Source organism: Balaenoptera acutorostrata, chromosome 15, assembly GCF_949987535.1.
Source record: "Balaenoptera acutorostrata chromosome 15, mBalAcu1.1, whole genome shotgun sequence".
In the NCBI taxonomy this organism is placed as follows: domain Eukaryota; kingdom Metazoa; phylum Chordata; class Mammalia; order Artiodactyla; family Balaenopteridae; genus Balaenoptera; species Balaenoptera acutorostrata.
The window spans coordinates 64,092,687-64,108,089 of NC_080078.1; the positions used below are offsets into that span (position 1 = coordinate 64,092,687).

The 15,403-nt window shown below is 38.5% G+C and overlaps 1 protein-coding gene across 1 annotated transcript in view; it reads right to left on the reverse strand.

Moving 5' to 3' along the window:
- CDK5RAP1 (CDK5 regulatory subunit associated protein 1) overlaps positions 1 to 15,403 on the reverse strand; it is a 36,187-nt gene that overhangs the window by 16,017 nt on the left and 4,767 nt on the right. The window contains 5 exon segments of the mRNA XM_028169329.2: positions 5,516 to 5,571; positions 6,279 to 6,376; positions 7,411 to 7,641; positions 11,615 to 11,735; positions 13,329 to 13,539. Coding sequence (XP_028025130.2) covers positions 5,516 to 5,571; positions 6,279 to 6,376; positions 7,411 to 7,641; positions 11,615 to 11,735; positions 13,329 to 13,539 — 717 coding nt within the window.

The window sequence follows — 15,403 nt, forward strand, 5'->3', positions numbered from 1 at the left end:
TTATTATAGAGCAAGGAGGTAAAGGCCTGCTCATCAACAAGGTTCCCATACCAGAGCCTGGCTTCTCAGTCTACATTCCCCTCAGTGCTAGAAAAGGTATTTTTCACTTCAAATACTGGATTTAGGGACACAGTAGGAGTCCATATTTTCAAATTTGTCCTGCTTTAACTTTTAATTTAATTTTTATTTTATATTGGGGTATATTTGATTTACAATGTTGTGTTAGTTTCAGGTGTACAGCAAAGTGATTCAGTTTTACATATACATGTATCCATTCTTTTTCAGATTCTTTTCCCATATATTTAGGTTATTACAGAATATTGAGTAGAGTTCCCTGTGCTATACAGTAGGTCCTTGTTGATTATCTATTTTATGAATTCCACTTATAAGTGACATCATATGTTATTTGTCTTTGTCTGACTTACTGCACTTAGTATGATAAACTCTTGGTCCATCCACACTGCTGCAAATGGCATTATTTCGTTCTTTTTTATGGCTGAGTAATATTCCATTGTATATATGTACCATACCTTCTTTATCCATTCCTGTCGATGGACATTTAGGTTGCTTCCATGTCTTGGATACTGTAAATAATACTGCAATGAACACTGGGGTGCATGCATCTTTTTGAATTATGGTTTTCTTGGGATATATGCCCAAGAGTAAGATTGCTGGATCATATGGAAGCTCTATATTTAGTTTTTTAAGGAGCATCCATACTGGTTGTACCAATACGGAGGTTGTCTCCATAGTGGTTGTCTCCATATGGTTGTCTCCATAGTGGCTGTACCAATTTACATTATCATCAACAGTGTAGGAGGGTTCCCTTTTCTCCACACTCTCTCCAGCATTTATTGTTGGAAGATATTTTGATGATGGTCATTCTGACCAGTGTAAGGTGATACTTTATTGTAGTTTTGATTGCATTTCTCTGATAATTAGCAATGTTGAGCAGCTTTTCATGTGCTCTTTGGCCATCTGTATGTCTTCTATGGAGAAATGTCTATTTAAGTCTTCTGCCCATTTTTTGATTGGGCTGTTTGTTTTTTGATACTAAGCTGCATGAGCTGTTTGTCTATCTTGGAGATTAATCCCTTGTCAGTCGCTTCGTTTGCAAATATTTTCTCCCATTCTGTGGCTTGTCTTTTTGTTTTGTTTATGGTTTCCTTTGCTGTACAAAAGCTTTTAAGTTGAATTAGCTCCCATTTATTTTTGTTTTTATCTTCATTACTTTAGGAAGTGGATCCAAAAAGATATTGCTGCAGGAATTCCCTGGTGGTCCAGTGGTTAGGACTTGGCACTTTCACTGCCATGGCCTGGGTTCAATCCTTGGTTGGGGAACTAAGATCTCTCAAGCCATGTGGCACGGCCAAAAAAAAAAAAAGATACTGCTGCCATTTATGTCAAAGAGTGTCCTGCCTATGTTTTCCTCTAAGAGTTTTATAGTATCCAGTCTTACATTTAGGTCTTTAATCCATTTTGAGTTTATTTTTGTGTATGGTGTTAGAGAATGTTCTAATTTCATTCTTTTACATGTAGCTGTCCAGTTTTCCCAGCACCACTTATTGAAGAGACTGTCTTTTCTCCACTGTATATTCTTACCTCCTTTGTCGTAGATTAATTGACCATAGATGTGTGGGTTTATTTCTGGGCTTTCTATCCTGTTCCAATGATCTATATTTCTGTTTTTGTGCCAGTACCATACTGTTTTGATGACTGTAAGTTTGTAGTATAGTCTGAAATCAGGGAGCTTGATTCCTCCAGCTCCATTTTTCTTTCTCAGGATTGCTTTGGCTATTCGGCATCTTTTATGTTTCCATATAAATTTTTAAATTGCTTGTTCTAGTTCTGTGAAAAACGCCATTGGTAATTTGATAGGGATTGCACTGAATCTGTAGATTGCCTTGGGTAGTATAATCATTTTGACAATATTGATTCTTCCAATCCAAGAACATGGTATACCTTTCCATCTGTTTGTGTCATCTTCAATTTCTTTGATCTTATAGTTTCTTAACTTTCATCTTATAGTGTCTTATAGTTTTCAGAGTACAGGTCTTTTGCCCCTTAGGTAAGTTTATTCCTAGGTATTTTATTCTTTTTGATACAACGGAAAATGGGATTGTTTAATTTCTCTTTCTGATCTTTTTTTGTTAGTGTATAGAAATGCAACAGATTTCTGTACATTAATTTTGTACCCAGCAACTTTACCACATTCATTGATGAGCTCTAGTAGTTTTCTGGTAGCATCTTTAGGATTTTCTGTGTATAGCATCATGTCATCTGCAAACAGTGACAGTTTTACGTCTTCTTTTCCAATCTGGATTCCTTTTATTTCTTTTTCTTCTCTGATTGCCATGGCTAGGACTTCCAAAACTGTGTTGAATAAAAGTGTCTTGTTCCTGATCTTAGAGAAAATGCTTTCAGCTTTTCACCCTTAAGTATGCTGTTAGCTGTGGGTTTGTCATATATAGCCTTTATTATGTTGTTAGGTTCCCTCTATGCCCACTTTCTAGAGAGTTTTTATCACAAATGGGTGTAGAGTTTTGTCAAAAGCTTTTTCTGCATCTACTGAGATGATCACATGGTTTTTACTCTTCAGTTTCTTAATGTGGTATATCACACTGATTGATTTGTAGATATTGAAAAAATCCTTACATCCCTGGGATAAATCCCACTTGATTATGGTATATGATCCTTCCAATGTACTGTTGGATTCGGTTTGCTAGTATTTTGTTGAGGATTTTTGCATCTATGTTCATCAGTGATATTGGCCTGTAATTTTCTTTTTGTGGTATCTTTGGTTTTGGAATCAGGGTGATGGTGGCCTCACAGAATGAGTTTGGGAGTGTTCCTTCCTCTGCAATTTTTTGGAATAGTTTCAGAAGGATAAGAAGGATAAGTGTTAACTCTTCTCTAAATGTTTGACAGAATTTGCCTGTGAAGCCAGCTGGTCCTGGATTTTTGTTTGTTGGAAGTTTGGGGGGTGGGTTTGTCTGTCTGTCTATCTATCTATTTATTTATTTATTGCTGCGTTGGGTCTTCGTTGCTGTGTGCAGGCTTTCTCCAGTTGTGGCAAGCAGGGGCTACTCTTCGCTGCAGTGTGCGGGCTTCTCATTGCGGTGCCCTCTCCCGTTGTGGAGCACAGGCTCTAGGCACGCGGGCTTCAGCAGTTGTGGCACATGGGCTCAGCAGCTGTGGCTCGCAGGCTCTAGAGAGCAGGCTCAGTAGTTGTGGCACACAGGCTTAGTTGCTCCAGGGCATGTGGGATCTTCCCGGATCAGGGCTCAAAGCCCCATCCCCTGCTTTGGCAGGCAGATTCTTAACCACTGTGCCACCAGGGAAGTCCCTTGTTGGAAGTTTTTTCATCACAGTTTCAATTTCAGTACTTGCAATTGGTCTGTTCATATTTTACTTCTTCCTGGTTCAGACTTGGAAGATTGTACCTTTCTAAGAACTCATCCATTTCTTCTAGGTTGTCCATTTTATTGGCATATAGTTGTTTGTAGTAGTCTCTTATGATCCTTTGTATTTCTGTGGTATCAGTTGTAATTTCATTTTCATTTCTTTTTTTTTTTTTTTTGGCTGTGCCACATGGCATATGGAATCTTAGGGATCTTAGTTCCCCAACCAGGAACAAACCCATGCCCCCTGCAGTGGAATCAAGAAGTCCTAACCACTGGATTGCCAGGGAATTCGCTCATTTCTAATTTTATTGATTTGAGCCCTTTCCCTTATATTCTTTTTTTTTTTTTAAATATTTATTTATTTATTTATGGCTGTGTTGGGTCTTCGTTTCTGTGCGAGGGCTTTCTCTAATTGTGGCAAGTGGGGCCCACTCTTCATCATGGTGCGCGGGCCTCTCTCTATCGCGGCCTCTCTCGTTGCGGAGCACAGGCTCCAGACGCGCAGGCTCAGTAATTGTGGCTCACAGGCCCAGCTGCTCCGCGGCATGTGGGATCTTCCCAGACCAGGGCTCGAACCCGTGTCCCCTGCATTGGCAGGCAGATTCTCAACCACTGCGCCACCAGGGAAGCCCCCCCTTATATTCTTGATAAGTTTGGCCAAAGGTTTATCAATTTTATCTTTTCAAAGAACCAGGTTTAGTTTCATTTATCTTTTCTGTTGTTTTCTTCATCTCTATTTCATTTATTTCTGCTCTGACCTTTAAGATTTCTTTCCTTCTACTAACTATGGCTTTTGTTTGTTCTCCTTTCTCTAGTTGCTTCTGGTGTAAGGTTAGGTGGTTTGAGATTTTTCTTGTCTCCTGAGGTAAGATTATATTGCTATAAACTTCCCTCTTAGGGACTTCCCTGGTGCCGCAGTGGTTAGGACTCTGTGCTCCCAATGCAGCAGGCCCTGGTTCGATTCCTGGTCAGGGAACTAGATCCCACACACATGCTGCACCTAAGAGTTTGCATGCCACAACTAAGGAGCCCACGTGCTGCAACTAAGGAGCCAGCGAACCGCAACTAAGGAGCTCACCTGCCGCAACTAAGCCCCGGCACAACCAAATAAAAATAAATACATACATAAATAAACTTCCCTCTTGGAACTGCTTTTGCTGTGTCCCAAAAGTTTTGGATCGTCATGTTTTCATTTTCATTTGTATCTAGGAATTTTTTGATTTCCTCTTTGATTTCTTCGGCAATCCATTTTTTAGCCTCCATGCATTTGTGTTTTTTACAGTATTTTTCTTGTAGTTGATTTCTAATCTCACAATGTTGTGGCTAGAAAAGATGCTTGATATGACTTCAGTTTTCTTAAATTTACCATGGTTCGCGTGACCCAGCATGCGATCTATCATGCAGAATGTTTCAGTACCTCATCCAAACATATACTTTTGAAGTTAAACACAATGTTCCAACACACTTTAATTTATTTAATTATCCCAACAATCCAATAAGGTGAGTACTATTAACTCCATGTTACAGATGAGGAAACTGCAGCCCAGAGAACCTCCACACTATCCTGCCCTATCCAAATGAAAGTATTGGTACAGAACACAAGTTACAATAATTAGAAATTTGTAAAACAATGTAGACATTGTCAACAAATCTAAACTAAAAGACTTACAGAGTAATTTTATTCAGAGGAAGGGAAAAGAGAGAGGGGAGTAAGGGTTATGATAACAAGAAAGGAATTACCTCTAAGTACACATTTTTAAACATATCAATTGCTCCCAAATCAGAACTAATTTAGACTATAACTTTGCCAGCTAACAAGCAAGAACAAGGTTTCTCTCATATGTTCAGAAACACAAAGACTATAGAAAAGGAATCCCTTTAGTACCTGAGGCCACAAGCTAATCCACACCTCTGAGTATATCTAGTAAGACCAAGATATTAAAAAATCGGAAAGAAGTAAAGAAGTAAAGAAAAAGAGAGAAATGAAGAGGATCAAAAGAAGTGAGAAAGGTGACACAATGTACTACCACAGGTGTTGCCTGTATCTGACCAAGAAGACTGGGGTCACTGGTAGAGTAATGTGCTCAGCAAAATATGTTTCTTAAATGTACCTGGGATAGACTCTCTGATATGATGAATTAATTCCACATAAGCTTCTCTTGAATATCTGCAATAAAGAACAAAAAGAAAAAGCTTAGATGAACCAATCTTCTTTAAATGAATGCTATAAGAAGATAACACTATGAACTAATCACATGTAATTACTTCTCATTCACATAGGACAGTACAAGAGTAAGTATCCAGAAGAGTCCTTTTGATCCAAATCCTGTACTATAACCTAATCCAGAGCCTATAAAATTTTAATTCAAGAACATAAATTACTCTAAATAGATGTTTTTATTTAACTAAGAAATGAAGACAAATTAACATTTAATATCTCTAAAACTCTTTGCCAATGTGGAATACAAGGAAACTACTAGTTCCATACAGCTTGCCATTTGTCACATGCTCCTTTCAGTCTTATCTTTGCTATACTTACTATTCCCAAAGTGAGTGAACACACGGAGCTATATTTAAATTCTAAGACCTAAAAAACTTTAATGTTAAAAGCTAAAGGATTAAAATCTCAGTGTGCCACACAGTAGGTGCATAATAAAACACACGCTAAACAAATGAAATGAGTGATCTAGTCCTCAGTCTATACTTACAGAATGAACGAAGCAAGTTATAATGTCCATGGGTTTACTCATTTAATAAATATTTAGTGAGCAGCTACTGTGTGCCACACACTACACTAGGTTCTTAGACACTGCTTGGTCCTTAAGGAAACATGGAAAGGTATGGGATGCCCCCACCCCCCCAAGCAAGTCTGACCCCCTCCGCATGGCCTCCAATACACGGCTGCTTCCACTCTGGGCTGGTAGGTGGATCTGTTTACAGATGTTGTCCCTCTCATGAATCAGCTGCAGAACCTAATCAAATAGAACACATTAAAGGTCATCAAAGTCTCACCAAAGAATCTTGCAGAAAGGAATACCACCCCCCACTGTTTCTCCACCAAAGTTAATCTTTGAGAATTAAGAGGCTGACTAAACCAAACACGTAAATTACCGAAAATCTTTACTTTTGCTCAACCCACGTTCTGTCTTGTCCCAGACATTTCACCTGATGGCATCTTTGCTTTCAAAGAGTGAAGAAAGTAAGCAGAGGTCAGATTCAAGCCATGGGGCTATACAGGGGTAGTGCCAACACAGACCAGAAAGGAAAAACAGCATTTGTTTCATCCAGCTTACAAACTAATTAGCCACTTTAAAAGATATCATCAAGGAACTAAAACTAGGAGAAAATACCTGAAAAAAATATACTGACAAATGATTTGTATCAAGAATACATAAAGAACTTTCACAACTCAATAAGACAAATAACACAGAGGGGAAAAAGTAGGGGTGGGGCCAAAAGACAGACATTTCACCAACACAAAAAACCTTCCAAAAAAAGGTTTCACACGTGAGCTACATACTACATGCCAAGCACATTGCCAAGTACGTTCTACCCATTATATCTATTTCCCAATAACCCAAAGCAGGAAGTGATTATTAACCATTTTACAAACAAAGATGACAAGTTGAAAAGGTCACTCCTACTGGTAAAGCAGTGGAAGAGCCAGGACTGAACTCAGCTCTGAGGCCAAAGTCTAGACTGTTTCACACTGCATCACACTGCCCCCCCACCTGTCCTTCCCACAACATCCTGTAATAAAACCTCTCTCCGCACAGCCCTCATGGTCCCACTGGTGGTCTTAATATCAGTCCTTTACCTGCCCCCACCTTGGCAGACTTCAAATCTTTCCAAAGGATAGGTAGATTCAGAGGGCAATATAGTAATACACCACAGGATCCCCTGATCCTCTGAGGACGGATGTCTCTGCTGCATGCTACTGGCTGCAGCCTTTGGCATGCTTAAGGATACTGATGTCAGTTCGACACAGTAAACTCTCAATACTCACCTCATCAGGAAAGTCCTTGGGGTGGGGAGAGGTGAAACGAATCCTCATTTCAGGATCTATTCTGGAGACCTGATCCAGAAGGTAAGCAAAACGAAGGCCCCCTTGCTTGGCTTTATAGTTGGTGGAAAAGCCACGGCTAAGGTTGGTGGACACTGCATTGTTGAACTGGACCGCTGAATTGTCCCGAAAACTATTAACATTCTGACCAAGGAGTGTCACTTCTTTCAGCCCCTGAAGAAGGGAAAATAAATATACTGGAAGCAATTTTAAAACATGTTTGGCAGCTTCACACCAAATCACTAGCTAAAATTAGCTAAACCTACCAAGAGCCATCCATAAATGTACTCTGTCTTTAACCCAATAATTTCATGCTTGGGCATCTTGTCTGAAGAACTGAACTTCAGAATAAAACCTTATGCAAACAATCTTCAAAGCATTTTTTAGATAGCAAAAAAGCTGGATTCAAGTCCCATGTTCAATAATAATGGTTAATTTATAACACCAAAAATCAAATTATGACACCATTCTGTCCACTGAATGTTATATAACCATCACCTATGAAGTATTCTTGCCAAAAATATTTAGTCTAAATCCCATCAAGCTTTAACACCTAACTTCCAGTTTACCAGAATTCAGGGGAATATTTTAAATGACAACACAAGGAAGCAATCAGACAAACCCAGACATGTCTAATGCATCATTTAAGACACACAACAAAAAAGTGAAAGGACTGTTTTAGATTAAGAGAGACTGAAGAAATACTACAATACAATCAAACAAAACTGTACAAATCTTGATGGGATCTTGGTTTGAAAGTAGAACAGTAATAAGATATTTTTGGATAAATTAACAAATTTTGAATATGGGCTGCGTGTTAGAGAATATTAGTTAATTGTTAAATTTCCTATAAATGATAATGGTATTATGGTTATGAAGGGGAAAATTCTTTATTCTGAGAAGACACATACTGACGGATGCAGGGCAAAGTGGCCTGATGACTACCATTTACTTTCAAATGGTTCAAAAAATATATATTTATATATCTATAGAGATAGGCAGATAAAGGACATATGACAAAATGTTAATAATCATGTTTATTAGACTAGTCTTTCAACCTGTCTGTTTGAAAATCTGCATTGTAAAAGTTCAGAAAGAAGAAGAATAATGGTTTCTATAAAGACTATTTTTTATAATTTTATTTTGACATAATTTCAAACTTACAGAAAAATTGCAATGGTATAAAAAACTCCCAGGACTTCCCTGGTGGTCCAGTGGTTAAGAATCTGCCTTCCAATGCTAGGGAAGCAGGTTCGATCCCTGGTCAGGGAACTAAGATCCCACATGCTGTGGGGCAACTAAGCCCGCATTGCAACTACTGAGCTCGTGCACTCTGGAGCCCACGCACCACAACTGGAGAGCCCGTGTGCCATAACTACTGAGCCCAAGTGCTCTGGAGCCCGCGTGCCACAACTAGAGAGAAACCCGCGCACCGCAACAAAGAGCCCATGTGCCACAATCAAAAGATCCCACATGCCACAACTAAGACCCAACACAGCCAAATAAATAAATAAATAAATTTTTTTAATTAAAAAAAACTCCCATATACTATTTGCCCAGATTCAGTAACTGTTAACATTGTATCCTATTTCTTTATTATTCACATTCACACCTCGTGTACATACTTTCTCTCTCTACACACACATGCAAGCACACATTTTTCTGTCTTCTGAGAAAAAGCTGCAAACATCATACTCTTTTACTTCTAAATATTTCAGCATATAAGAATATTTTCTTATATAATAGTAGTCACAGGACAATTATCAAAATCAGAAATATTGATAATATTATCTAATCCACATTCCATAAGCCATATTTTCACCAACTGTCCATATTATGTCCTTTATAACTTTTTTTCTTAATTTTTATTCAGCAACGGCACGTCTAGAAACTTATCTTATGGATATAACTATTAAGATGGACAAAGATTAATGCATAGAGATGTACTTCTACACAGCACTGTTTTAACAGAGGAAGAACTGAAAGCAATTTGAAAGCTGCTGTCCTACAAGTAAATCATAGTGCATCCATACCAAGGAAGGCCACACAACTACAAAAATAAATTAAAAGCTGTTAATGACATGAGAAAATGTTCACACTATTACAGACAGGATACAAACTTGCTTAGGCAGTGACATCACAATCACATAAGAATATGTAATTTTTTTAAACATTTTTATTCCCTGATTAGAATCCCACTCCAGGACCATGCAATGCATTTAACTGTCAAAACCCGAGTCTCCATAAAGACTATTATTTTTACAAGTTGTGACATAATGTTAGCTTAAAAAACAGGATATACTAAATGCAACATGGATCCTGGATTGGATCCAGAAAGAAGACATTAGTGTGGAAACTGGCAAAATCAGAATAAAGTCTGAAGTTAGTTAACAATAATATACCAATGCTAATCTTTTAGTTGTAAGAAATGTACCAAAGTTAAGTGAGATGTTAACATTAGAGGTAACTATCTTTGCAACTTTTCTTACAGAAAAGAAAAGTCTGAAGTTATTCCAAACCAGAAAATTTTTTTAAAAGATAGTAAGATATAAAACTAAGTAAAACACACACACATATAAAGAGATGTAATGACCAAATGAAAAAAGAGCTATGGGACAATTGGGAAATTTTGAATATGAGTGGACTAAAATGAAAAGATATTTAGCATTTTTTGTTAATCCTGTTAGAGGAATTAATGGTATTGAAAATATCCTTATTTTTTTTTAGGGATGCACAATTACTTAAAGGTGAAATGTCATGCTGTACTCTGAGATACTTAACAACAAAAAAAATAAAGTAAATATAGCAAAATGTAACAATTATTAAATTTCAGGGACTTCCCGGGCAGTCCAGTGGGTGGGACTCCACGCTTCTATTGCAGGGGACACAGGTTCAATCGCTGGTCAGGGAACTAAGATCCCACATGCTGCAGGGCAACTAAGCCCACGCGCTGCAACAAAAGATCCTGCATGCCACAACGAAGATCCCGAATGCCACAACTAAGACCCGATGCAGCCAAATTAATTAATTAATTTTTAAAAACACACACACAATGCAGAATCTTAATTTTTCATAAGTCAATGTCTTTGAATTCACTAAGATTCACTTTAATGTTATTAAGTTCCTTCTTTTATATGCAAATACCCTAGAAAAGTTAGGGGTTTTTTGTCATCACCTCAGTCTATTTAAACAGAATATCTCCATCCCAAAGGAGTGAGTTTTGGTACAGCTGGAGAGCTGGAAGGGGAGAGGAAGGAGACCACTTTAGACCACTTTGGATAGCACTGGGTGAGGTAAGGTATGAAGAATACTCACAGTGCCTGTGAGCAGCCAGAGACCAAATCAGGGAACTGAGAATCTGGGGATGGGAGAAGAGAAGACAGCTTGCCAGAGTGCACAAACAAAGGCAAACTGCTGACTTAGAACTGGAGCAGGGGCTAGCCTCCCATGGTTCCTAAGCCAAGCAAGTAAGAAAACACAGAGACTCGAGAGGAAGAAAAGCTCCATATTCCCAGGGCTGGAATATTAGGGCCTAGGGTTAGGGAGAGACCTCAAGGGCTGAAGGACCAGCTCCCAATAGGAGGAAGGCAGGAGATATCTCCCCTCTGGCCTCTGATCTGATTCACTACCCTCACCTAACCTCTGTCCCTCAACTAGTGAGCTGGCTCAGTGATAAAATGAACAAGAGATTTGGGAATAGCCTAGAATACAAAGACAGACTAATAAATCATTCTCTGAAAACTTACTAAGTGCCAGTAACAATTGTCCTTCCAGTAACAATCCTTCCAATAACCTAGCAAAGAAGGTATCTGCCCTCTTTTCATAGATGGGGAAACTGTGTTTTGAAGAAGACAGTTAAGTGACCTATGCCAGGGCATCAAGCCAGAGAATGGTGGAGCCAGAATTCACAATCATCTAATTCATGCTCTCTCCATTCTACTGTGCTGCCACCCAAGCAAACCTCTCAGTGGATCTGCCTATAATTCCTGGGCAGCAAACCCAAGATGTACACCCAGGTATTTCTTTCTGGCCAGGTATGGTTCTAAACTTGTACAGCTTAGAGACAGCACAGGCTGCAAAACTAGAAAGGTTGTCCTCATCCTCCCACAAACACGCTCACAGTAAGAAGGGCTGGAGAATTTTTCACCTGCTCAGAAAGCTTCCTCACTTCCTCTAGAATGGAGGCAACAGGCCGACTCCTCTCCCGGCCACGTGTGAAAGGAACAATGCAGTAGCTGCACATGTTGTCACAGCCCCGCATGATAGACCTGGGGAGGAAAGCACCAGAACTTAGTAACAGGAGCAGGATGGCCTGGTCCAACCCAAGGAGCAGCTCCCTTGGCATTATCCTTTGGCTCTGAATTCTCTTGGCAACAGGCTCACACTGGACCAATTGGAGATCTAAGAAGCAATAAAGCAGACATTTTTTATCTTTAAAAACTATTATGGGGAGTTCCTTGGTGGCCTAGTGGTTAGGATTCCAGGCTTTCACTGCCGTGGCCTGGGTTCAATCCCTGGTCGGGGAAATGAGATCCCACAAGTTGCACAACACGGCCAAAAAAAAAAAAAACTTATTATGTGTTAATCACAAGATATAAACCAAACTGTAATTGGTGGATGCAGTGGTTACCCTAAGGGACCGCAGTGGTGAAGGAACGGGTTGCAGACGTACCACACCTGGACTTTCTACTGTTTATACTTAGATATTTTTGAACTCTTTAAATCTAGACCAGAAAAAAATAAATATTATAAAGAGTGTATCAGGAATGGAGACCTTGGATTTAAAACACAAGGTTCTGCATCTCTCACTCATTCCTGATCCAAATGCTAAGTATCTAAGTTACATCACCCTCTTTCATTGCATCATGTATATGAAAGCCTACATTTATCTTAAGGAAATAATGATGGATAGATGTATAGTAAAGATGTTCACTGAAGGATTGTTAAATAAATGTTGGCTATTAATTTTTATAAAGCATTCCAACAACAGAGTATTGGATAGCCATTAAAATGAGAGGTTGGCAAACTTTTTCCGTAAAAAACCAGATGGTAAATATTTGAGGTTTTGCAGACTATACAGTAGAGACTCATCCTCCTCACAACTACTCAATTCTGATATTGTAGTGGCAAAAGCAGCCACAGACAATATATAAACAAATGGGTATGGCTGTATTACAATAAAACTTTATTTACAAAAATAGGCTATAAGCCTATTTGCCAATCTGTTAGAGAAAATTTCATGACATAACAAATGTACATTATTTTAAATATGAAAAGGTTATAAAACCATGTACACCAAGAGCCAATTTTTATAAATAAATATACACAAAGCATACACATACAAACACAGAAGAAAGAACAGAGTGACACACACCAAACTGATAATAGTGTTTATCATTAGCTGGTAGGAGTATAGGTAATCCTTACGCTCTTCTTTATGTTTTTCTATCTTTCCACATATTCTTCAACAAACATGAACTATTTTGTCATCAGATCTTCTTTTTTTAACTTAAAAGATCAGAGGAGGGGAAAAAAAGATCCTGAAAGCCCTAGATATTTTTAAGTGAAAAAAATAAGAAGAGTATAGAAGGGAGAGTAGGAAAGATTCTATATTATATACATGAATGCATGTGCAAAGAATACCTCTGAAAGGATTATATAAGAAACTCCTAACATGGCTGCCTCTGAGAGGTAGCCTAGGAGACTGAGGATGACAGGTGTGAGGGAGTCTTACTATACCATCTTTTGTCTTCAGTTTTTTGTACTATATGCATTAATTTTTTTAACGTAATAAAATTAACATGTTATTTTAAAAGTAAGAAAGGAGAAGCTGACTCCCCATCTCTTGGTCAGTGACTCACACAAAAGCAGAAGTGGCACTGGGGCTCGTCTGGACTGGCACGACATCAGCATAGGTCTCATCCAGAGAGAGCAGAACATTGGCAGCTTGCTGGCCTGACTCGGCAACAGCAAGCAGCCGAGGAAGGTCCCTATAGGCATCTGGACCAGCCAAAATATCCACCGTTTTCTCTCTGTTGAGGATCTCCTCCTTCAATCTCTCAGCCATGCAGCCTGGGAGGGAAAAGAAATAAGCTAAGACCTGTTCCCAAATTCATCTCGTCTCACAGCTTCTTTTTAGTACACATTCTCTCCAGCTGGATCAGAGACCAGGTCACTAAAACTTCTCTAGGAGTTTAGCATCATCCCTCAAATTTGCCCAACACTTCTATACCTCTGGAACCTGCATATTTCTATATAAGAAAACCACAGGAAAAGACCTCTATAGCAATTCAATGAAATGCCTGGAAAAAATGAAACCACCATCCAAAAACCTTTCTAGACATGAACCACCTCTTTTTTCAATTGAAAATTACTTGGTCCTACAAATAAAAACTATTTTGTGTCAGGAACTTATTTATTAAAATAAAACTTATTTATACACAACTGCACTTACACACTTTATCCCTCTTGTTGCCCATAATACTTATTAAAACCTATAAGAAATGAGTTATCCATCTACGCTGGTATCTTCCATAATCAAGAACACCACTGTTATTAGTAAAACTATACAGTTTAAAAATCCATTTTATTAAAAAAAAAAACCCTTTACAAACACTGGTTTAAGAACTATTCTTGGCTGTACAACTGTGTATAGCAGCATCATTCACAATACCCAAAAAGTGGAAGCAATCCGAGCATCCATAAACAGATGTGATATATACATACAATTGAATATTATTCAGCCTTAAAAAGGAAGGAAATTCTGACACAAGCTACAGCCTGGATGAACCTTGAGGGTATTATGCTAAGTGAAAAAAGCCAGTCACCAAAATGTTGTATGATTCCATTTATATGAAGTACCCAGAGCAGTAAAATTCACAGAGGCAGAGAGTAGAATGGTGGTTGCCAGGGACTGAAGTGAGGGAGGAATGGGGAGTCATTACTTAATTAGTGTGGAGTTTCAGTTTGGGAAGATGAAAAAGTTCCTGAAATGGACGGAGGTGATGGCCGCACAACAACGTGAATGTACTTAATACCACTGAACTGTACATCTAAAAGGGGTCCAAATGGTAAACTTTATGTTACATATACTTTACCACAATTAAAAGAAAAAAACTATTTGGGGGATTTCTGACATCCCTAACAGATATATACCCAGGGGCTTCTATAATGAAGGAACTGGAATGGAACAAAACATTCTAGCTAATCTTTCCATCCTCCTGCATCACTTAGTACATTAATCTGTGTAATAAAGGATATGCTCCAACCTGTGTTTCGACCCATCATCAAGAAGAATTAATTTAACTATTCCACAATGGACACAGTCTATTTTAAGGTTAAGTACATTGACTAAATTCTGGGACCATGAGGATACAGAATATTTATTTTTGAAATATGCCTCCCAGCTATCTATACCAGAGCTGTCCAATAGAACTTTCTAAGACAATGGTAATGTGCTTTATCTACGCTGTTCAAACTGGTAGTACTAGTCAAGTGTGGCTACTGAGCAGTCAATATGTGGCTAGTGAGACTGAAGAAGTGAATTTTTAATATTATTTAAGTGTAATTAAATTTAAATGACCACATGTGGCTAGTGGCTATTATACTCGTCAGTGAATAATTAGATCTTCACTTGGGCATGCTTCAGGAGTCAAGATAAAAGGTGCCTACGTGGTAAATTCAAGCTGTCCCTTCAGACTCCAAACTCTCTCCTATCCACTACTCTGTGCTACCATGAGCCCCATCAGACTAGTAAGGACAGATCACTTTCTGAGTACAGTACCTATTACCTTAAGGCACTAAGAAAAGCCCTTTTATGAGCTTTATCTCATTTAATCCTACAGCCTCTGACATTAAGTATAAGAGTTGAATGGCATGTATAAGATTGTATAAGATTTCTTCACTACTGGGAATCCAGCCTCTAAGGGAAACCCTA